This window comes from Patella vulgata, chromosome 6 (assembly GCF_932274485.2).
Source record: "Patella vulgata chromosome 6, xgPatVulg1.2, whole genome shotgun sequence".
In the NCBI taxonomy this organism is placed as follows: domain Eukaryota; kingdom Metazoa; phylum Mollusca; class Gastropoda; family Patellidae; genus Patella; species Patella vulgata.
In genome coordinates, this window is record NC_065884.2 from 30065914 (window position 1) to 30090095 (window position 24182).

Consider the following 24182-nt stretch of genomic DNA (forward strand, 5'->3'; position numbering starts at 1 on the left):
ATACAGATGGGAATAAGCGCGGTGTAATTCCAAAAATATGTTTGACCAAAATAACCTATTTGGCACGTTCATGTAACCAACCATGGAAGAAAAGGTGATAATCAGCGGTCATTTAAAGATAGTCGACAGTGAAGAGACGCACCCGTCGAACAATGCCATTTACGTAACAGCTCTCTCTCTCTCTCTCTCTCTCTCTCTCTCTCTATATATATATATATATATATATATATATATATATATATATATAGTGTACATCCAATGTTAATTTGAAAGATATAACAGTAATCAATTTTAGCATGTGTAGTCATGCTGATCATCAATGTCACTCGATCATCTACCCCCCCCCCCCCCGCCCGTAAAGTTAATCGGATATTAACTTTAGCTTCTAGAGCGTCCAAAAGATATTTCAAAGTGATTAAGGGTCATAACCCTGGCAGTTATCGGAAATCGTTGAAAGTCATTAGACTTCTTCGTCTCATGACCTAAATCGGATATTAAATTTAGACTTTAGAGCGCGACAGTAATTATCAGAAATCGATGACAAACAATATGATTCTTCGTCTCATAACCTTAAAAACTGTGTATAAATTTAAAGTCAATCAGATATTAACTTTAACCTTTAACAATGACCTTAAACAATGTGTATCAATTTAAAGTCAATCGGATATTAACTTTAGCCTCCAGAGTGGCCACAAGATTTTTTTAGAGTGATCAAGGGCCATAAATCAGGCAGTAATTATCAGAAATAGTTTAAAATCAATAGGATCCCTCCTCTCATGACCTTAAACATTGTGTATAATTCTAAAGTTAATCGGATATTAACTTTAGCTTCAAGAGCGTCCACAAGATATTTCAAAGTGATTAAGGGCCATAACCATGGCAGTAATCGGAAATCGTTGAAAGTCATTAGACTTCTTCGTCTCATGACCTAAATCACTGAATAAATTTAAAGTCAATCGGATATTAAATTTAGACTTCAGAGCGCGACAGTAATTATCAGAAATCGATGAAAAACAATAGGATTCTTCGTCTCATAACCTTAAAAACTGTGTATAAATTTAAAGTCAATCAGATATTAACTTTAACCTTTAGAACGTCCACAAGCAATCGTGGACGCCGGACGGACGGGAGCAACAATATACAGTACGATCACATTTTAATGTGGGCGTATAAAAAGCGGACCATTTGGTCGTCCGTGATTTTGATTGGTCAAAGTTCTCCATAGAGAATACCGGTACATGTGTGTTAAAGTTAGCCGCTTAATTAAAGAAGGCATATTAATATAAAATGTATTATAGATTAATAGTATATGTCCTCTTGAAGCGGCTAACACAACTAACCTAACTCCTATTGAAACTTCAGTTGAATCGGGTGCATGGTGATATATTTGAACAAGCCAGCAGTGAGGCTGATGTCGCCCCCCCCCCCCCCGCCGAAAACCCAAAATAAATAGATGACACATATTAATTACATGTAATAGCACATTTATTTATTTATTTTTTTTTTTCAAAAGTATCAAGCAATCAAACTTATTATCAACTATACACTAGGTTTCATCACTCTCTATTAGATAGCATCTGAGTTATCTTGTCCTAAAGCTTATCTCTCCTTACCCTAAGCAGAAAATGCTCATCTTTAAACACCGTCATGACATTCACCTAATAAACACCTACACCAAGTTTGAGCGTTCTAGCTCAATTAGAAGGAGAGTTATTGTGTCCCAAAAAGTGTGACAGACAGACAGACGGGCGAACGAACCCATTTTAATAGTCCCCTGCTTTCTTTGCAAGGCGTGGGACAATAATGAAAGCCACGCAAAGCTGGAATATGCACACACAGCAGCTTTTTCTCAACTACTCCCATACAAGCAGGGAATCGAAACCACACCACTTGCCTCAATGAGAAACCTTATGATCTAAAGCACACGTATTAGACCACCCAACCCTCCACCTACAACAGTAAAGGTAGCCAAATCGAATTTATTCTTGTCATAACTAGATTTCTAAGAATGGTTTGAATCTACACCAGATCCACAGCCAGTACAAAAAACTGTGGGAATAATTTTGTATTGTCTTTTATCTATAACGATTCTGGATGAAATATGAATATACAATACATATTTATCATGTATAAAGCAGACTATTATTAGTTTAAGTATATTGCCAAATATACAAATTTAGTCCTTAATAAGTATGTACAAAAGTACATGTAGCATAAAGGCGGCAGAAAAAACATTAAAATCAAAGTAGCCTACTCACACACAAATTCTCTAGAAATTTGTTATAGACAGCAATTCAGAAATTAATACTATTAGGGAAAAAAGAATAGTATCCATTAAATTTTGACACTGTTAGATAAACGAGGGAAAAGGGGCTGGCAATCTTTGATTATTGTATTGTAGCTGACAATAAGATGTGATTAAATATCAAAATTTAAATCTACAATAACTTAATAATTATTATAATGAAATAGAATCTACTATTTAGTATATTGCTCCTTTATCAATTACACACATGTAAATGTATGATGACTGTGTCAAATATTGATCCATACTAAATGAGCTCACATAAATAATACATTACTGGGTAAATCCATGTCAAATCACCCAATACTGTACCCCCTTTGATTGTGATGAAATTTGGTTTATATGCTTATTTTAGCTGCTCAGTAACTGATTGGTCCAGTTTGCTGTAATGGGTATTGCTGGAAGGGCAATTCCACAAGGATTCCTAATTAGAAATTATATATGACTACTTGTGTTTTAAAGGGTGATAACTTTATGATATTTACTTTGATCTTTAACTTGACCTTGTGACAGGCATGAACTTGCGATTAACTTCATTCATATATTGGCCCTACAATGCTTTCTGCTCAATATAAAAAATGGGTGTATATGAAATGGAGTTTAACGTCCTACTGTTCTGCTCCTAACCTGGGCTAATGAAGACGGGCATACGCCATACAGTGTGCTATGAGGGAAATATCGAATTCCAACTGCCAAGGGTTAATTTGTAAAATCAAGTCAAACATAGATATCAGATATCAAACTTCTGTCATTTTACCCAATTTGGAATCAATCGCATTAAAATACAAATCTATATTTCGTTTCATTTTTTTTAAAAACTTTCCTTGGCATCCACTACATGAAGATCTGACCGGTTGTAGTGGTCAGGGGTCATACAAGCGGCTTTTGACACTACGACATCAGACATTTGATTAACCAATCCGCATTGGTGTTTCTAGTGGGATACCCACAGTTCCATGCACCTCACGCCAAGAACTCGCTGTAACAGACCATTTCATTGGATAATCCCTCACATCAACCAGATCCTAGTGTAGTAAAGACTAGTAAAACAGAATTTAGAACTATAAATAACAAAACGAAACAGGATCTGTGTTCTAATTAGATTGATTGGAAATTGGAATCCTTGTGGAATGGCTTTCCCAGCAATACCCAATGCAGAAATTTTGACCAATTGGTTACGGAACTACGGGCATTTGAATAGGAACAGACAGCAGGCCCATTTTAACCAAAATAGCCAAATTTCAATAGGTCATAACTCAGGAACTGTTACTCATATCAAGCTGAAATTTAGAATATCAGTTTTGTCAGCCAACACTAGTATAATATAAACCAAATTACAGGAAAATCGAAGTAGGTATGACACTTGGTAATGCCATTTCAACATTCTATTGTTTGTAATTTCCGTAAAAATTAGAAGAAAACCTCAGATAAAATACTGACAATCAAAACTACGGTACATTAAATTAAATGTTTATAAAATTTCTAAGAATCATGAAATAATTTAAAATTCATTTCTAAAATCAATTTAATTACAATGTACAATCGATTTAAAATTATTTTTATACAATCTTTTACCTTCATGTATAAGTGGATATTTCAAAGGGAAGTAATCATGTTCACTACATACGTAATTTATACAAGTTTGTTTGAGTAGAATTTGAAATCTAAATAGGTTCTGCATAATCAATAAAACAGTACTGACAGGTAACAAAATCATATGCCCAGGTGCCGCTTTGTTCACAATGGAGTTCATCAAATGGTTCAAGGGTGACTAATCTGATTAAAACACAGATCCTATTTCGTTTCATTGTTTATAGTTCCAAATTTTGGTTAATCATCTGTATTTTAATCAGATTGCAGGGTGACAAACTTCGGGTAGTACAAGAGCACCTCTGGTCTTTTTGAGTGTTCATTTTTGAGTGTTCACTGGGGCTGAATATATTGCAGATGAAAATTATAATGATGTTTGGGAGTATTTCTACTCGCTGTATCAGTATCTCTGTATATTGTGTAATATGAAAATTGTGTAATACTTGCAATTTTATTAAAGTAATGGGCATTAGTCTAAAAAGTAAGTGAAGTGACAATTGGTCTTTAATTTATTTAATACTGAAAATAAAGTGATAAGGTTATTGGTGTCTATTAACCAACAACAATCAGTCAAATAGTCACTGTTCTCTGCAGAGGCATTATTCTGTAAATTAAAGAGTTCTGACAATGAAAGAAGGAAATATTTTCAGAAATGAAAAAAATATCATTCATTACAATATCAAGATGTAGGCTATCGACTTTTGGAGTTAATATTTTGTAACAAACTTGGAATTTACATGTTTTCGATGAATGGTCAGAACCAGAACCCAAGTTTCCATCTTAAAACTAACCTAACCAAACTAGCAAAGATTTTAAAAATATCTCAAAACAGTTTGTTCAAAACCTCTGCACAACACTGATGTATGACTCTAAATCTTAACAAAGATCCTAGTTATGACTAGATAAAAAAATCCCAACAAGTCTCAAGCATTTAGTGAAGCATGAAACTTTGCACAGGGGTACATTTACTATGGCATGTTTGTCTATGAAATCAAAGTAGTAAGTATGTCCAAATATATCCATAAAGTTGATAATTCTAAATCTCAACATAGTATTGGGAAAGCCATATACAATGGCGGTCATCTTGAATTCCAATACGGCGGCTACTGTAAATGAATTTTATCAGCATATGAAATCGAATATACTAACTGGGTGCAGCAGGGCATAAGAATTTTGCTTCCAGCATTTATAATTTTTAAGATACAAATGAATGTATAAAAACAGTCTGTCATATTGAAATCCAGTATGGGGGATGTCGCAAGCGAATTTAACAGTTGGATATACAGTTGGAAAGCATATAAGGGCATACAAATGAATGACAATATACATGTAAATTATGCAGACCATCATAAAATCTAATATGGCGGCTTTTGTAAGCAAATTTTAACCAGGGGTCAAAATTCACGACGACACCCGCGGCAATTGCCGTAGTATTTAGCGAAATTGCCGTAGAAAATAAATAATAACTACGGCATATTTAGCCGTGGTAATTTATTTAAGAATATCACGACGGCAATTTGCCGATGTTGACAATAAAATCACTGTTGTATACGTGCGTAATCCACGGCATAATCGAAAGTAGGAATTTATTGTTTTGTTTCTTTCCTGAGTTCTCGTGACTGTATTTTTATATCTGACCTAATTCTACCGTAACATCACATGCTGGTGGCTAGAATGGAAATACACACAGCTTGTTGTCTAGTGTATTTAATCATTTAAGAAGTTCAAAACAATTTCCAGATATAAAGGCTATGAATAATTTACTGGAAAATTTGACCAAATAAAAAAATTAGGTCGGGAAAATATTGCATATAATATAATTGTTAGAGTAAATATAGACGGGTTGTGAGAAGAAAAAAAAATCCAGAGGGCTTTACATGTCCGCCGCACGATGTGCATGTAGTATTATAATGCCATGCACAGGTGTGAAGTCGTGTTTTGAGAATCAATTTGCGGTATTATTATGGATATTTTAGAATCAGAATTTAACACCTCAACGGCGCAGTATTCATTTAAAACGCAAGTTTGGTACCACGATACTTATATTTGGTGGAATTCACGTGGATATGGATTATAGAATTGCACGAATCTTCGTGTCGCTGAGCCAAAGCAGATTCGCGGACTTTCAAGAATTTTTAGGTCTTCTGATTTCGAAGAAATAAAACGGATTCATATTACGATATTCATATGGACTTCGGTGTACGTAAATTTAAGGGTGTGTTGGTGACCTAATTCTGGACAAATTTCGTAATAATAACGATATGTATGTCAAAGTTTCCCAGTTTAAAAAACTGCCGTAGTGACGAAAGTAAATTAAAAGTTTTGCCTAAGTGCAAATAAAAACTGCCGTAGTGACTAAGGAATTACTGTGGCATTTTTTGAAAAAAATGCCTTCGTTCCAATTTCACGAATTTTGACCCCTGTTTAACATGGGCACAGATACTTAATATCCTGTCTGAAATGCAGTAGAATAGGAGAATTTGAACAAAAAATAGGTTATTTTATTGACCATTTTGGAATTCAAGATTTCGGCAAGCAGGGCACATCATTTTGGGGGATCCATTTTATACTTGTGATCTTAAAGTATCATAGTACCCCTGTGAAATGTTTACGATTCTAGTCATAATCACTCATTACTCACTTTACTAATTACAAAAATTGTAAACGGCCAGATGGTGATAACCACATATACATGAATTATAATATAAAAGCATAAATATCTGTTTTCAAATACATGTAGATCTGTAAAGATAAATTTACACCACTGTGTGTTTTAAAGATTTTGTAATATATCTATTATATGCAATCACATATTTTGGCAATAAATAAGTATTGAACTATCAGTTTGGCTAGATGAATTTATGGTTTCAAATTAAAGTAAGCAATTATTTCCAGTAATAAAAAAATACCTTATTTTATATAATCATGTCATTCATTACCATCTAGTCATCAGCACACACAACACAGAATAATTTTGATACATTGACATTATGTTACTTTGAAAGTGCCCTACTACTTGCACCTTATTTCTCTGCGCTACACAATTATATAAATGACTACAAAGTACATGTACCACACCAATTCGCTGTATATCATCATTTACGAATCACTTTCACAACTCAACACATCACAATTTCTCAGTGTAACCCAAACTGATCAGGATTTGGTCTATTCAATAGAGAGGGAAAATCTGACAAACTAGATAATTTTGATTTTTCCATAGCATTTTTGCCTTGAGCGCTCCCCTCAAGACTTATTGAACGCGATACACGGGGGTCAGCTCTCTGTAAACCTGGTCGCTGAGCATCACTAGGGTCTGATAACATGTTCTTTAATTTCAATGTTAGAGCACTATCATTTGAATCTTGGGATCTACGCATCCTGGGATCTTGCCTTTGTGACCTAGGATCTTGATGCTGGGATCTAGGATCTTGATTTTGCAATCTCAGGTCCAACTGTTGTGATCTTTGATCCGGATGTTGTGATTTTTGATCCTGATGTTGGGATCTAGGATCTTGATGTTGGGATCTTGGATCCTGATGTTGCGCTCTTGGATCCTTAGCCTGAGAACGTGGATCTTGGAATCGAGGATCCTTATTCTGAGCCCTTGGGTCTTGATGTTGGGGTCTTGGATCTTGGCTTGGAGATCTAGGGTCTTGAGATCTCTGAAGTTGAGACCTTGGATCCTGAGCTGCAGATCTTTGATCTTGCTGTAAAGAACGTTGATCTGGAATTTGTGGTCTTGAATCATCACTACCAGTACTTAAATTTCTTGACATACGCGGATCTAAAGCACGAGGCTTTGGTGCATTAATTGTTCCATCAGAATTTATGTTTAAATCGGGTAATTGCACACGATCCACCTTTTTCTCCGGCGCCAATAATTTAGGTTGCATTAGAGTTTTTCGTGCTAATCTTTGACTGTATTTTTGAACCCGCGGATCACTTTGATACCTACTGTCTACAGGATTCACATCAACTGGTAATTTATCGTAAGGTTTATCTTGACTCGAAAAGGTAAAAGTTTTGATTCGATATAACATATTCTTCAGAACACAGTGTGTGACCGGAACACTCACCTCAACTTGAGGTTTGACATTGTACGACTGAGACAAAGTCATGGATGGAGAATAAAATGATGGTCTAACTTCAGGTTTTCTATAAAAGAGAAATCACAATTAAACATTGCCAATTTAATTAGGTTTATTCAGTTCTATGGTCTACTCTTATTTTTAGTTCAATTGCGTGTTAATGTGCTACCCACAGGACCATGATCTTTCCTGGCCAGATTATAGTTGACAAATACTCATTATTGAAACAATTAGGATTGATATGCAGTATCTATATCCACAGAACTTCCATAAAAGCAAAATAGAAGGTTACTCCATCTTGCTCTTTAGATCAGCCCTACCCTGTTATGCAAACCTAAACATCAATGTTTGAGAATACAATATCTGGATTCTCTTTACAATAAGGATATCAAACATGTCGTGAATGACATAGTTTACCTTTTACTATTTGTCTGATAGATGGTACTTACTTTGATTCTAGTGATGAAGATGAACTAAGTAGTGATTTATCATTTCTAACATTTGATATCATCTCCATAATATCAATAGTAGAACTTTTATTTAATGATGGAACTGAACTAGATACAGGTAGCTGAAAAGTACAATACACACAATTTTAGAGAGCTTCAAATTGAGCCGGATTTCTTGAATACACAAATGTACAAATCTGGGTTGCCATGCAACTGAACATAATAATATGCTCACATATGTTGTCTAGATTATATGGCATAATCATAAATCAAGGGCAATTATCACATAAGAAATTATTAGGAATTGCTGTAATTGATATTCATTGCAATAAATCAAAACAAAGAACAGAAAATTGTTGAAATCCAACAGACTGAACTGTTTTTATAATCTAAAAAATGGATGCTACTATTCTTGTAAAATAAGTTTAAATCATTGAGTGATATGTAATTTAATTGCTAAAAGATACAAATATTTCATGAAAACAAACAAGTTTAACAACTTTACCTGCTGTACAATACAGAGCTTTTCATCATCACCTGTTTCTTCTTCATCACTTGAATACCAATTATCATCTACAAAATACAGCAATTCTATTTAAATAAAGTTACATGTGTAATCTATTGAAAATTTGTACTCACTCTGAATCTGATGTTGATAAAATGAGATTATGTTGTAAATAAAATGTTGTAATAAATTACCTTTCAAACTACTAAATTCAAACTTTGGTCCAAAGTCCATATCCAGTTTGGGAGTAGGAAAGTCATCTTTTTGTTGCATAAATGTACTGCCCTCATCACCATCTAGATGAGATTTTGGATGGGCATCCTCCGAACATAAAGGTGCAGATGAAACTAAAGGTGGTTCCGTCTCTAAAGGTCGAGCTGCAAGTTGTGCTCTAGCACTACGTGGATCAAGATGTACTTTATTGGGCGCCACCTTAGAATCTTTTTCATCTTGAAAATTGCTCATTTTTTCAGATAAAACATCTTTGGATTCATATAATTTGTTCATACTGTTTTCAAGTTTGGGTTTGTCCATATCTAACACAGCCTGACTCTGTCCATAAAATGTAGGTTTGGTACCCATCACATCAGTCGGATAATTTTGATCATTTTCTGTCATGGATTGTTCATTATTATTGTGTCCAAAACCACTATCCCTCTGTCCATACTCGTTATCCCTCTGTCCATAATCACTATCCCTCTGTCCATAATCACTATCCCTCTGTCCATAATCACTATCCCTCTGTCCATAATCACTATCCCTCTGTCCATAATCACTATCCCTCTGTCCATAATCACTACCCCCTTGTCCATAATCGTTATCTCTTTGTCCATAATCACTATCCCTCGGTCCTGAATAATTATTGGGTGGCTGTCCAGATATTTGATTCACAATCAGAGGTGCTGCAGTCCGTAATATTGCACCAATCATGTTGAGCACAGAACCTTGAGCTCCTGCTTGATTTGGAGGTATTTCCTGGCCTCCTGGAAACGGTGGGCGAATACTCATAGGAGGTCGGAGATTGGTCACAGATGGACCTAAATTATTTATTGGAGGACCTAGGTTATTCATTGGTGGACTGTTCAACGGTGGTCCCATATTGTTCATATGTGATCCTAAATTGTTCATCGGCGGACCTTGTATAGGTCCCTGGTTGTTCATGGGTGGATGTCCCTGGGGAAGTAATGGTGGACCAGTTTCATTATAAAACCCTGGACCAGGTGGCCTGAAAAAAAAAAACATACATTATACTACAAAACATGGATTGGGGGGAAAGTCGACTCCACACACACCCACCAGCAGCAAAAATCTAAAAATCACTGTCAAAAAGGCCCCCAGAGCAGGTTTTAATTTTTTGTACTACAAACTATGTACTAAGCTTTAAAAATAAAAATGTGAATGCAAAAACGCCTCTATGAAGCATTTTGAAGAACAAAGAAAAATCTCACTAAGTTCAAATAGGTTCAATGAGAACTTTGTTTTGTATCACACTGATGCATAAACCAATTATCATTTGTCAATTGTTAACCAGCGGCTGCCAGACAGGATAAGCCACATTTTGCAAGAGATGGATAGAGAACAAACTAAAAACAAACAGGATTTTTGTACAATCAGGGGCAATAAATCAGAGAGTTATGGACTGAAATCATTGGGATACAAATTTTTAAGTTTCATCAGAATCGGATAAAAATTGTGACCACTAGAGGGTCGACAACCTTCGTAATGCATAGTTTTACACAATTTGCGTACAAAGAGCGGCCATTTTGTTGGGCAGTTTCATTTCGATTTTCCCAAAATTCAAATTCGACCTTCATTATGGTGGAATCGTGAAATATTTAAACGGTTTTTAAAATCGGAAAAAAAAATTGTGACCTCTAGAGAATCCGCAAGCTAAAAATGCCATTTTTCGAACAATCAGGGGCCATAATCCAGGAAGTTAAGTTCAGGTATCCGCGATTATTCATACATTTTTTTTAAATCAGATAAAAATTGTGACCTCTAGAGGGACCTCAAGCTAAAAACGTGTTTTTTCGTACAATCAGGGGCCATAATTCTGGAAGTTACTATCCGATATGCGCAAATATCGAAAGGAACCAAGATCTTTGGGTTATAAACTTACATTTCAAGTTTCATCAAAATCAGAAGAAAATTGTGACCTCTAGAGGGTCCACAACCTTGATATACCATATTTTTACGCTATTTGAGAACGAACCTGTTAATAGTGTTAATGAATAAAGCGTGCTATAAATGACTTCTAACATTGACACCTGCTCAACATACTTGTTATTATTGCACAGAAAACCCACCCCACTTCTCTATATGATTTCTACTAAAACTAGTGTAAACCAGCAAAAGAGTGCAAATTATTGCACGGTTAAGCTCCACCCAATCTACTAGAGAGAAAACAATCGGATACAATGTATTGATTTGGGGTTTTATATACTATTAGGATACATGACATATATGACTAATTCCTACGTGTTGTCGGCCAACATCAAGGAGATTGAAACGTCCCACAATGGAGAAATCAAGGGTTAATCACATAGATTAATTGGATCTTAAATGAAAATAAATTACAAAACAAATTATTCCGTAGTCAATTTTTTTGTTTAAAGATAGGTTGCCACTTACCAGGCAATGAAAAATATGCCCATTGAAGATAAATCGCCCGAGCGGTCAACAAGGGTTGTCACATATTTATTCTTTTGTAGGTAATTGGGGGAATTTACAAGACAATTTCATACAGATCAGATTATAAGTTTCCTCGTTTGAGGGTTCACAAGGTTCTACAAACTGAAACAAGGGCCTAATTCTGGAAGTAATTTATATAAATTGTTGAAATTTGACGGGCTTTTTCGTTTTACTAATTTAAACAAGCCAACAGTGAGGCTGATGTCCCCGCCGAAATTCCAAAATAAATAGATGACACATTTATTTTTTTCAAAAGTATCAAGCAATCAAACTGATTATCAACTATACACTAAGTTTCATCACTCTCTATCAGATAGAATCAAATTTATCTTGTCCCAAAGCATCGACCAATGAAATTGCTTCGCTCTGCTTAGCTTTAGCTCGAAATGTTAATCATTGAACTCAGTCAAGACATTTATCTAATGAACATTTAAACATTCTACCTCAATTAGAAGAAGAGATATCCAAAGTATCGACCAATCAAATTGCTTATTGCTCCGCGTACCCTGAGCAGAAAATGCTCATTATCGAACTTAGTCAAGTTATTGATGTGATAAAACTATACAACAAGTGTCCTCACTCTCTCTTAATTAGAACTAACGTAATCATGTCCCAAAGCATCAGCCAATCAAATTGCTTATCTCTGCTTACCCTAAGCAGAAAATTCTCATCTTCGAACTCCATCAAGACATTCATCTAAGAAACACCTACGCCAAGTGTGAACATTGTAGCTCAATTAGAATGAGAGTTATCGTGTTCCAAAGTCTTGACTAATCAAATTGCTTATCGCTCTGCTTACCCTGAGCAGAAAATGCTCACTATCGAACTTTGTCAATGTATTGATGTAATACAACTATGTACCAAATTTCAGAACTCTCACTTAAAGGGACTTTCCCAATTTGAACAGAGTCTCAAAAATAAAAGTCTGAGTATGTATGAAATTTAAACGCCAAAGTATAGAGGAATGGTGTATTTACCTTGTCTCAAAATTTTAGCTCAAAATACTGAGTTGTTTGGACGCGAACGTCAAAACTGCTTATCCTGACACGTAACCCTTTTAAGATTTCGGGTCAATTTTTTCGATGGGTGACCTGATAATCTATTCCTGTTCCTTTTGGGGTTTATACAGTGAATGACCCATGGGCTATACTTGATAACAAAGGTAAATTTCACCGACGCATTATTTTTATAAAATAAACGTATGGTTTTATCCAGACACCGCATAATACAGCTTTGGACACCGGTCTCCATTTCCAGATGAAGACTGACGGGTTTAAGTTGTTTGAAAACGTATCACATATATTGAGTTAGTTGCTCGGCACTAATGTAGAGGATTTTAATGGATTTTAACACAAAATTAAGCAGTTTTATTCTCCAAAATATTATCAGGATTGGCCCTTTAAAGATACACAGATAACTAGATAATGTAAAGGCAATTTTAAAAAAATCAGATAATAACTTTTGGCTTTGTGGACGACTGACGGACCTATCGACAGACGCACGGACAGGGGTGAAGGCAATATATGTCCACATTTGCATGTTGGCGTAAAAAAAGGCGATTAAGGAATTAGTCAGGCGTTAATGAATACATACCCCGGCTGTATATGAGGAATGAAAACATTCTGAATATGCATTCAGTCACTGTGACGTCATTGGTGTCTACAGGGATTAAGAGTGTTTTCGATAATTGGCAAAGTCTTTTTACGGTAGTCTATATTTGCAACTTTGAGTGAAGATGGCTGATTTAATTTTAATCAGATTGGTGTGAACTTGCCGTAAAGTGCATATAGTAACCACTGGCTACAAGTACAGAAAATTCTATTTTGTCACTTGATGTTCTCTTTAAGTCTTACCTTATAGGAGAAATATTTTTCTGTGGAGATTTTCTGGGACTGTGACCGGGGGGAAATGTTTCAATTTCAAAAATAGATGGAATCTTTTTAACATGTTCAATCCTTTCCTTCATTCTTTCAGCTTCGTCTATCACATGCTGCGGTGGGGAACCTTCAAGATAAAACAAATCAATGACAACGGCAACTTGACAGTTTTAAGTTGTTATAGATTATAGACTCATCAAGTTCTAAAAATATACCCACACAGCAGCATTGTCTCGAAAAAACCAGCGGCTGCCAGACAGGATACGCCCACATTTTGCAAGAGATGGATAGAGAACAAGCTAAAAACAAACAGGATTTTTTGTACAATCAGGGGCAATAATCCAGAAAGTTATGGTCTGAAATGCCCAAATATCAAAAGGGACTGAGATCTTTGGGATATAGAGGGTCCACAACCTTTGTAGCATACTTTTACACAATTTGCGTACAAAGTGCGGCCATTTTGTCTGGCAGTTTCATTTCGATTTTCCCGAAATTCGAATTCAACCTTCATTATGGTGAAATGGTGATATATTTAAATGGTTTTTAAAATGGGAAAAAAAATATGCGATTTTTCGAACAATCAAGAGCCATAATCCAGGAAGTTACGTGTAACGGTGATATATTCGAACATTGTTTTAAATTAAATAATAATTGTGACCTCAGAGGGACCACAAGCTAAAAACGCGATTTTTTGTACATTCAAGGGCCATAATTCAGGAAGATACAATCCGATACACGCGAATATCGAAAAGAACCAAGATCTTTGGCTTATAAACATGTATTTCAACTTTCATCAAAATCGGATCAAAATTATGACCTCTAGAGGGTCCACAATCTTGATTTACCAGATGTTTACACAATTTGCGTACGAGGGGCGGTCATTTTGTCCAGCAGTTTTGGCCCGATTTTCACGAAATTCGACGTCAACAAACATTATGGTGTAACGGTGATATATTCGAACATTTTTTTAAATCAAATAATAATTGTGACCTCTAGAGGGACCACAAGCCTAAAAGGCGATTTTTTTGTACATTCAAGGGCCATAATTCAGGAAGATACAATCCGATACGCGCGAATATCGAAAGGAACCAAGATCTTTGGCTTATAAACATGTATTTCAACTTTCATCAAAATCGGATCAAAATTGTGACCACTAGAGGGTCCACAACCTTGATTTACCAAATGTTTACACTATTTGCAATGAGGGGCGGTCATTTTGTCCAGCAGTTTTGGCCCGATTTTCACGAAATGTTGAATATCGATACAGTTTCTCCTTATGTCCCCAATACTTCGCAACAATCACATTCACAAGCCAACAGTTAAACATGCATTATGCAAGAGCAAAATCTGCTTATTACAAGTCTTTCTTTAGGCCTGAAATGTTATCTAAATTATCAATTAGACATTAACTTTTCCAGACCATAATAAACTCTCGATGTCAAGGCTAGCCTTCGATGTTGGCTGGATTAGATTCCTATATGCCACTAACGGCCGTTGATAATTAAATCAGAAAAAGTGGATAATCAAGACTATGCTGTTTATATTAATGATTTTAGTAATGATGACCGAGACTATGCAAAAATTTCACCCGCTTCTTTCTCGGCTCATAGTGGATCAATTTGACTGAAATTTTCAGCAAATTACCTTTACACTATCTAGTTTTTAACTATTATAGCGAGAACTGCCATCTCTTTATCTTATCTCCCATAATGTATCTTTAACAAGGTTATGACCTAAGACACCCATATTGAAATGTGGTCATATAAAAATAATTTAAAATCTATTCTACCTAATAAACTTGGTTTTCTTTGTATCATCTCTTCTTCCATCATCTAGAATGAAAGAAAAACAGTCTATATGAAAAAAAAAAGAGTTGCAGTGTTCCATTAGCTTTGTGTATGAACTCATAGCAAAAATAGCATGTTGTTCAAATCTGTTTTGTCCATACATAAGCCTCTCAAATTCAAATAACCAAAATAAATTCATATCCACAACTCTGTTTTGATCTTACAATTGATCTCGCCTTTTTGTTTTGTTTTTAACTTAGTATAAACTTAATCATCATCAAATCCAATTGGTTGCCATGCAAGATATGCCCACATTTTGCAAGAGATGGACGAAGAACAATCTAAACAAGCAGTTGCCATTCAAGATACACCCACATTTTGCAAGAGATGGATAGAGAACAAGCTAAAATATAGGTTGCTAGACAACGAAACATACGCCCACAGCAGCTAAATCATCCGGGCAGTCAAGATGAGTTGGCGCATATTTTTACTTTTTGACAGTAATGAAACATTTATAATACACTAAAATCTGATTAAGAGTAACAACTCAATAAAAATAAATTATGCAAGAGCTAAATCTGCCAATTGCAGGTCTTTCCTTAGGCCTGAAATGTTATCTAAATTATTAATTAGACATTACTTAACTTATGCAGACCATAATCAACTCTCAATGTTTTCTGAATTAGAATCCTATCTGCTGCTTAGCATTCATTGACAATTACATCAAAAAATAGATAATCAAGACTATATTTTTCGTACCAACTTTAGTAATGATGATTGAGGCTAGACTCAAAGTTCAATCGCTAAAATCTTGGTTCAGAGTGGATCAATTTGAAATTTTCAGCAAATTGCCTTTACATTATCTAGTTTTTAACTATTATAGTGAGAACTGCCAGCTCTTTATCCAATCTCCCATAATGTATCTTTATGTAATTATTAGAAAATCATTAGAATTTGTTCGGCCCATGCTAACGTTAGTATACGTAACATTTAATATCCATGGATTTAGCTGTTCATGTTATCCACAAGATTTTTAAAGTAATCAAGGGCAATAACTCTGGCAATAATTATCAGAAATCGTTGAAAATCAATAGGATTCTTTATCTGATGACCTTAAACACTTTTTCAAAGTGATCAAGGGCCATAACTCTGGCAGTAATTATTGGAAATCAATAGACTTGTCTCGTGACCTTAAACGCTGTATATATAAATTTAAAGTTAATCGGGTATTAACTTTAGCCTCTAGAGTGTCCACAAGCAATTGTGGATGGTGGACAGACGGACAAACAGGGGCGACGACAGTCAATGTTTTTTGATCCGTGATCGCTCTCGAACGCTTGTCGCGCACCCGAAAGTCGACCGAGGGGAGGTTTTTCTCTATCGTCTTAAAATTGAAAATCGCTCTCCATATTTGTAAATCATGGACATGTATTTGGGGTTTTTTTCAAAAGAGTGTGAAAGACTCACATTCCGAGCGCCACCATGCTGTCATTGTCATATTGTGAAAATTTATTTGGTGTATTCGATTAGTATAATGTGATCGCACAAGGTAATAAAATTCTGATGCATATGTTGCTAAAAATAGATGGTGCCTATGCACCATTGTTTAATTTAACTGAAATGAAAAGTAAAACTCTCGCGAGACGTGAGAAATTACAAAAGGTGGCACGTGAAAATTTCCAATGAGAATAATTCCGGAAGAAATAGATTGTATTTTGATGGAATTTTCAAGCATTTATGATTATATTTTGAATAGGGGTTATGTTTTTAAACAAAATTCATAATTATAAGCTATATATATTTAGAAATGTCGACAAGTATTTCTATTGGAATACCGTACCGCAGTAGAAGTTTGACTTGACAGTACGACTACGAGTGCTATTATTTAGCAGTTGATGTTTATTATCATTTATAAATTATGTAACCAAGAATGGCCCCTTACACGCAGTTATTGATCTTCAGATTAACCATTTCCCATACAAACAACTAATCTCCTTCCTTAATATCAGATCATTCTCCTTAATTTCTAATCACTCTTCTTATCGAAACTGGGAGAGCTTTTTTAGGGGAACGATTTTTTCAATTTGTTCATTAAGGGGAGCTTTTTTCAGCTTCTCTCTAAAATACAAAAAACAACAACTGCGACAACAATATTGGTGTCAGTTATTATCACATATGTGATAGAACTAATTAAACAAGTTCCAAATATAATTTTAACAAGGAGATCATTGCTACGATAGCTGAGTAATACAGGTTTCCTGAATTGGAAGTGACAAACGCCAAAGGAAAACATGAGTCATACCTCTATATAACTGACTGATGTGACAAGTGATAACAGATACACGGCCGAATTTCTGCTCACTAATAATTCCTTCCAAGACCAAAAGATTCAAATTAGTTTGAAACATTTTGATCGAATGCTGCATTCCGAGTTACTATTTTAAACAAAACCACACGGCAGAACAGATACACAAGGCGCTTACATAATGTCTTCAACCTAGGCTTCCTAAAATTAGGCCTAAATTTTAATGAAAAGGCGATAAATGAATGTTTCTTCGCAATAGTTACATTTAAACAGCAAACACTACTTCGCATCAAAATGTTCCACATGTACAACAATAGAACTGAAATCTATCGCATAATTTATCAACAAATTATAACATCTAAAATTGTTTTACAATTATTTGAAAGTAACGGCTTTACCACGCCTGCGCATTATATATTTGTATGTCGAAATCCACATTAATCCACAATAAAACACAGGCACAAAAAACACAGAGCACAGCAAGGCACAGTCAGCCACTAAGGCGCTTACAATAATAGTTGCAGAGATAAAACAATTTGTCAATAAAGGTTGCTAACGACAGGCTCATCGGGGGTAACCATTTTGAATTTTTGAAAGTTCACAGCTGATCGACACAATGTAAACATTCTCCATGACAGATAAGTCTAAATACAAAAGCAATACTATTTCACATCAAAATGGTCCTGGTGATCACACACAGACATTACATCAAAAATCTATTACATTCATTATTTATAAATATATCATTATTGAAAAAAACACTCACACACTCACAATACCGTTTGAAGGTACCAGCTAACTCGCGCATGCGCATTATACGTGGGCGTATGTGTTTATGTGGGCGTATCAAAAGCGATTTTTTTTGTATAATCAAGGGCCATAATCAACAATGTTACGGTCCAACACGCGACAATATCAAAAGGAACCAAGATCATTGGAATATAACCATATATTTTAAGTTTCATCAAAAATCGGATAAAAATTTAAACCTTTAGTGGGTCCAGAAGCCAAAAGCGCGAAAGGAACCCAGGTCTTTGGGACATAAACATATATTTTAACTTTCATCAAAATTAAAATTTACATTTCTCAATATTATCTTATGATTTACAACATGGAGTATTACTCTTATCAGCGTTAAATTTTAAACTGTACTCTTTAGGGTAGTCATTTGCTATGGATAGCAGCATGATCAGATACTGTCTGCATGGAGCCACAAAGTGACATCGTCAGCATACGCAATAGCTCCAACATATACATTGCCGATCAAACATCCAAATTGGCTATTTTTGTATCGGGTGAGCAATTCATCTAAATAAACAGTGAATAGCATAGGCAACAAATTGCTCCCTGTTTTACTTTATTAGTTATATTAAAAGTATTAGTTGCATAATTATTATTACAATTTCCTGGTTTACATACATGCAAATAAGAATTCTAATTGTGAGAGGGCACAAACCAGGGTTCTTAATCCATTTTGAAACAAATCGGCCAGAATTGGGCCAAATGAGGTCCTGGTAAGTACTGGTTTTTAAAATTTTAAGCTTCCATTCCCTTTAATATAACCAGACTTCAATAAAAATAATTTTTGGTATTTTGTCATGAGGAATATACTATTGTACTGTATGTAATTAGCACAAAAATAATGACAAATAGGTACACCGTTTGCAAAATTTTCCATATTTAATTCATGTACCGGCATGAAATTCATGTCAGTAATATTCCTGAATAAATTACTGTATTATACATTCGGTTTTTTTTCGTTAGATATAAGCTGATACGGCACCGTCATATTTCTTCATAAGTCAATTTGTAGGTTTTTTTCTATCACATAACTTGCAAATGTTTTTATTCATTCATCCATGATAGACACATGGCACTGTGATCACGTGACAGCCATAATTGAAATGGCTTTAAAATCAAATTCCATACAACTGTGCCATATAGCTTTCAATGATAATAACGACAATACCTGGAATTTGTATGTAGTGTTGAAGGCGCGCGATAGATGCACAATCCATGCCCAATCCATGGCTTATTTCCTCAAGGGCATTTTTCTGGACCAGTTATGAATAATCAGTAAGCTTGTTTTTTTACCGACCGATTATCAAAATTACAGTTACTTGTGCTAATTACTCGGATTATGAACTACATGGCCGAGTTTCACTAAGGTATGACTGTCATTGTAGCTGACAAGCAAGTTGATTAACTACTTAATTAACAAGTAATTAAACCGTTGTAATTCAGCTGAAAGTAGATTGATTTATGATACCATAGTGGCCGGTTCATTGTTTTACCAATCGTCTTGATTGAAATTCAAGGAGCTACAACCGACAAAAAACAGCCGATTAAGATCCCTGGCACAAACCCCTTCATTTCAACACTTTAAACAGCTTGATATAACTGACATGATCAAAAACCTAATTATCGTCCATTAGGTATTATGTCTGAGTTAGTTTCATTATAATACCGGCTTGTCTCATCTATTAATTAATGATGAATAAATACTGTTATAAACTCCCAAGTATTCATTCAACAAGCTCACTTTTCCACCCGTTAGCATTATCCCTGTTTCTTGTCAATTGTTTATACCTATACTTTGATTTTCCAAAGGAATCATTGATTTTCAGATTGAAATAGATTTTAATAATACAGAAATATAAATACTGCCAACATTGCCAACTATATATTTTTAGAGTTCCGATAGACTGATTATCATTCAGCGTCGGACGTGTGCAGTCTGTGATCCGAAAAATTGCTATTTGACTAAATCAGTGGGCACTTTTTGACATACTTATGTTTTATAGTTTAATTTACTATCCTTGTATTATATAATGCATCTTCAAGACGGTATACGCTCGATTGAGAAAAAACAAGTTTTCAAGGGTAGCTATAAAAATAAATATGCACGGACGAAAGAACACAAAATTTTTTTTATGTTTTTTTGTGCCTCCGTCATATGTAAATATTTTTAATTTAAATAAAATATTATAATTAATATTTTGAAAATTAAAACTGTAATAAACGACAACTTTTGCAAGTTTGTAAATTTTGTTTGTAAATTCAGTACTGTATGCTAAAAATAATATTGACTAGAAATAATAATATTGACAAAAAAGTGTCAAGTGAATACTCCAGGGGTATTTCCAACTTTTTATGCATATTTATTTACATTTAAAAAAACCCTGATAAACTCAATGAAAGTATTGACATTTCATAAAATATCGCAATAAAGTGATTATATCGCAATGTTTTCAGGGATGTCGCCCAGCTCTAGTGTTGAGGGCAGTTTTGTGTGTTCATTCTTGTGTTTTATTAGCCATTAGCTTTTTAATGAAATTGTAAGGAATATGTGTACACTCCAATGTATAACACAGCTTGTACATGTAATCCAAAGATAGTAAAAGTATTTTCATTATAGAAAAATTGCCCCTTGAATTTCTTCAGAATCCTAGTTTTGCTTGCACATTTGAAATCATACTTTACACAATTGGCGTACAAAGAGCAGCCATTTTGTTGGGCAGTTTCATTTCAATTTTCCAGAAATTTGAATTCAACCTTCATTATGGTGGAATGGTGATATATTTAAACGTTTTTTAAAATCGGAAAAACAATTGTGACCTCTAGAGAATCCACAACCTAAAAATGCGATTTTTCGAACAATCAGGGGCCATAATCCAGGAAGTTACATACGATTATCAAAAGGAACCAAGATTTTTGTGTGTAACGGTGATATATTCACATGTTTTTAAATCAGATTAAAATTGTGACCTCTAAATTTTGTACAATCAAGGGCCATAATTCAGGAAGTTACGATCCGATATGCGCAAATATCAAAATCGTATCAAAATAATGTGACCTCTAGAGGGTCCACAACCTAGATATACGAGATGTTTACACTATTTGCGTATGAGAGGTGGTCATTTTGTCAGACAGTTTTGGTCCGATTTTCACGAAATTCGAACTCAACAAGCATTACGGTGTAACAGTGATATATTCACATGTTTTTTTTTTAAATTGGATAATAATTGTGACCTCTAGAGGGACCACAAGCTAAAAACGTGATTTTTCGTAGAATCAAGGGCCACGATTCAGGAAATTACGATCCAATATGCGCAAATATCGACAGGAACCAAGATCTTTGGGTTATAAGCATGCATTTCAAGTTTCATCAAAATCGGATCAAAATGCGTAAATAGCAAAAGAAACCAAATCTTTGGGTTATAAACTTACATTTCAAATTTCAACAAAATTAGATAAAAATTGTGACCTCTATAAGGTCCACAAGCTAAAAACGCGATTTTTCATACTATCAGGACCCATAATCCATGAAGTTACTGTCTGATACATGCCAATATCGAAAGGAACCAAGATCTTAGGGAGATAAACCTATAATTTCAAGTTTCGTTCAAATCAGATAAAAATTGAGACCTGAAGAGTGTCCACAAACAATAGTTGACGGACGGACAGGGGCGACAATATACGTCCACATGAAAATGTGGGCGCATAAAAACTTGATTTTTCGTACAATCAGGGGCTGTTATCCAGGAAGTTACGGTCCGATATGCACGAATATCTAAAGTAACCAAGAGTTTTGGGTTATAAACATACATTTAAAGTTTCATCAAAATCGGATAAAAATTGTTATACCATATTTTTACAGTTTTTGCATAAGAGGGAAAGCCATTTTATTCTACAGTTTTGGTCCGATTTGCACAAAATTCGAACTCAACCCACATCATGGTGTAACGGTGATATATTCAAAGTTTGTTTTTAAATTGGATAAAAATTGTGACTTCTAGGATCCACAAGCAAAAAACATGATTTTTTCGTACTATCAGGTGCCATAACCTATAAAGTTACGGTCCAATATGCACCAGTACCAAAAGGAACCGAAATCTTTGGTTTATAAAAACGTACATTTTAATATAAATATAAGTTTCATCAAAACAGGATAAAAATATTTACCTCTAGAGTGTCCACAAACTAAAATCATGTATTTTGTACAACCAAGGGCCATAATGCCAATTTCGAAAATAACCAAGATCTTTGGGAGATAGACCTATATTTCAAGTTTCCTCAAAATTGGATAAAAATTGTGGCCTGTAGAGTGTCCACAAACAAATTGTGGGCGGAACTCCGGATAGACAGGGGCGACAACTATATAGTCTGTGATCCCGGACTGATTACCACTCGGCATCGTATTCTACGCAAAATTTTACTCTAGAAAAGTTGGGTCTGGTTTTGTGCCCATTTGATGGACACCCCCCTCACGTTGAGCGTCCGGTCTAATATACATCCACAAAAAAATTTGGGCGTAGAAAAGTTGTCACCTCTAGAGTGTCCACTAGCTAATAACATGATTTTGGGTACATTCAGGAGCCATAATCCATTAAGTTATGGTCTGAAATGTGCAACTATCAAAAGGGACTGAGATTTTTGGGCGTATAAAAATTGCGCCGTCTAGATTGTCCACTAGCTAAAAACGTGATTTGGGTATAATTAAGGGGCCATAATCCATGAAGTAAGTTACAAATTGATAAATGTTAATATCGAAAGGAACCCAAATCTTTGGGAGATAAACCTATATTTCAAAATTCAAGTTTCATCAAAATTGTGACCTGTAGGGTTTCCCCAAACAAAATTTGCCGGACGGACATGGACGACGACAATATATACGTCCACATGAAAATGTGGGTGTATAAAAATGAAATGAGGTTAGACATCCTACACTTCTGCTCCATCTGGACTAATAAAAGAAGGGAAATCGGTTTTGCATACCATCAAAACCACAAGACACAATTCCTTGCCAGGCACTCCCGTCCTGCACCACCAGCAAAGGGGGAAACCATGCCAGAAAATCAAGAGGAATTTTCTCAGCCAACACCAGGATCGAACCCAGGACTTCCAGTTTAGCACCTTACGCACTGAACTAATATTCAAATGAACTTACTCTATCAAAATAAATCTGAGTTTCTTCAGTTAATGACTCATGTGAAAATTTACAATCAACTCCGGCATAACATCCTTTACCAGCATGAAAATACTTACACGGAAATTCACATGAACATTAATTAAGGAAACAAAATATATTAGATCAGGGTGAAATACATAAGAATATATTACTTAAGTTAATGGTTTATAATTGAGATATTCTTAACTTTAATAAGGTTCCACCACATAACCTAGATAAAGATAGGTTGCCAGGCAACGAAACATACGCCCACAACAGCTAAACTGTCCGGGCAGTCAACATAAGTTGTCGCATATTTTTACTTTTTTCAGTAATGAAACATTTATAATACACTAAAATAATTAAGTAATTATCAGAAAATCATTAGAATTTGTTTGGTTTTTATAAAGTTCTGCCCCATGGTAACGTTTAGTATATGATACATTTAATATCATGGATTTAGCTGTTCAAGTTATCAAAATTCATTGAAAATCAATATACTTGTTTGTCTCAAGACCTTGAACTCCGTGTATCAAATTGAAGTCAATTGGATGATAACTTTAGCCTCTAGAGCAGTGGTTCTCAAGCTATTTTTGCCAACGGCACACCTTGGAACACATGAAGAAATAGTG

General features: G+C 34.8%; 1 protein-coding gene across 1 annotated transcript; it reads right to left on the minus strand.

Moving 5' to 3' along the window:
* Positions 1–2058: 2058 nt before the first annotated feature.
* On the minus strand, positions 2059–23654 carry LOC126825378 (zinc finger CCCH domain-containing protein 4). The gene is made up of 7 exons (XM_050554980.2): positions 23551–23654; positions 15298–15340; positions 13485–13635; positions 9135–10165; positions 8941–9008; positions 8436–8557; positions 2059–8053 (listed from the first exon to the last, which is right to left on the minus strand). Exons 2-7 carry the CDS (start codon positions 15338–15340, stop codon positions 7033–7035), a joined length of 2436 nt encoding a protein of 811 aa, XP_050410937.2. The 5' UTR covers positions 23551–23654; the 3' UTR covers positions 2059–7032.
* Positions 23655–24182: the final 528 nt, after the last annotated feature.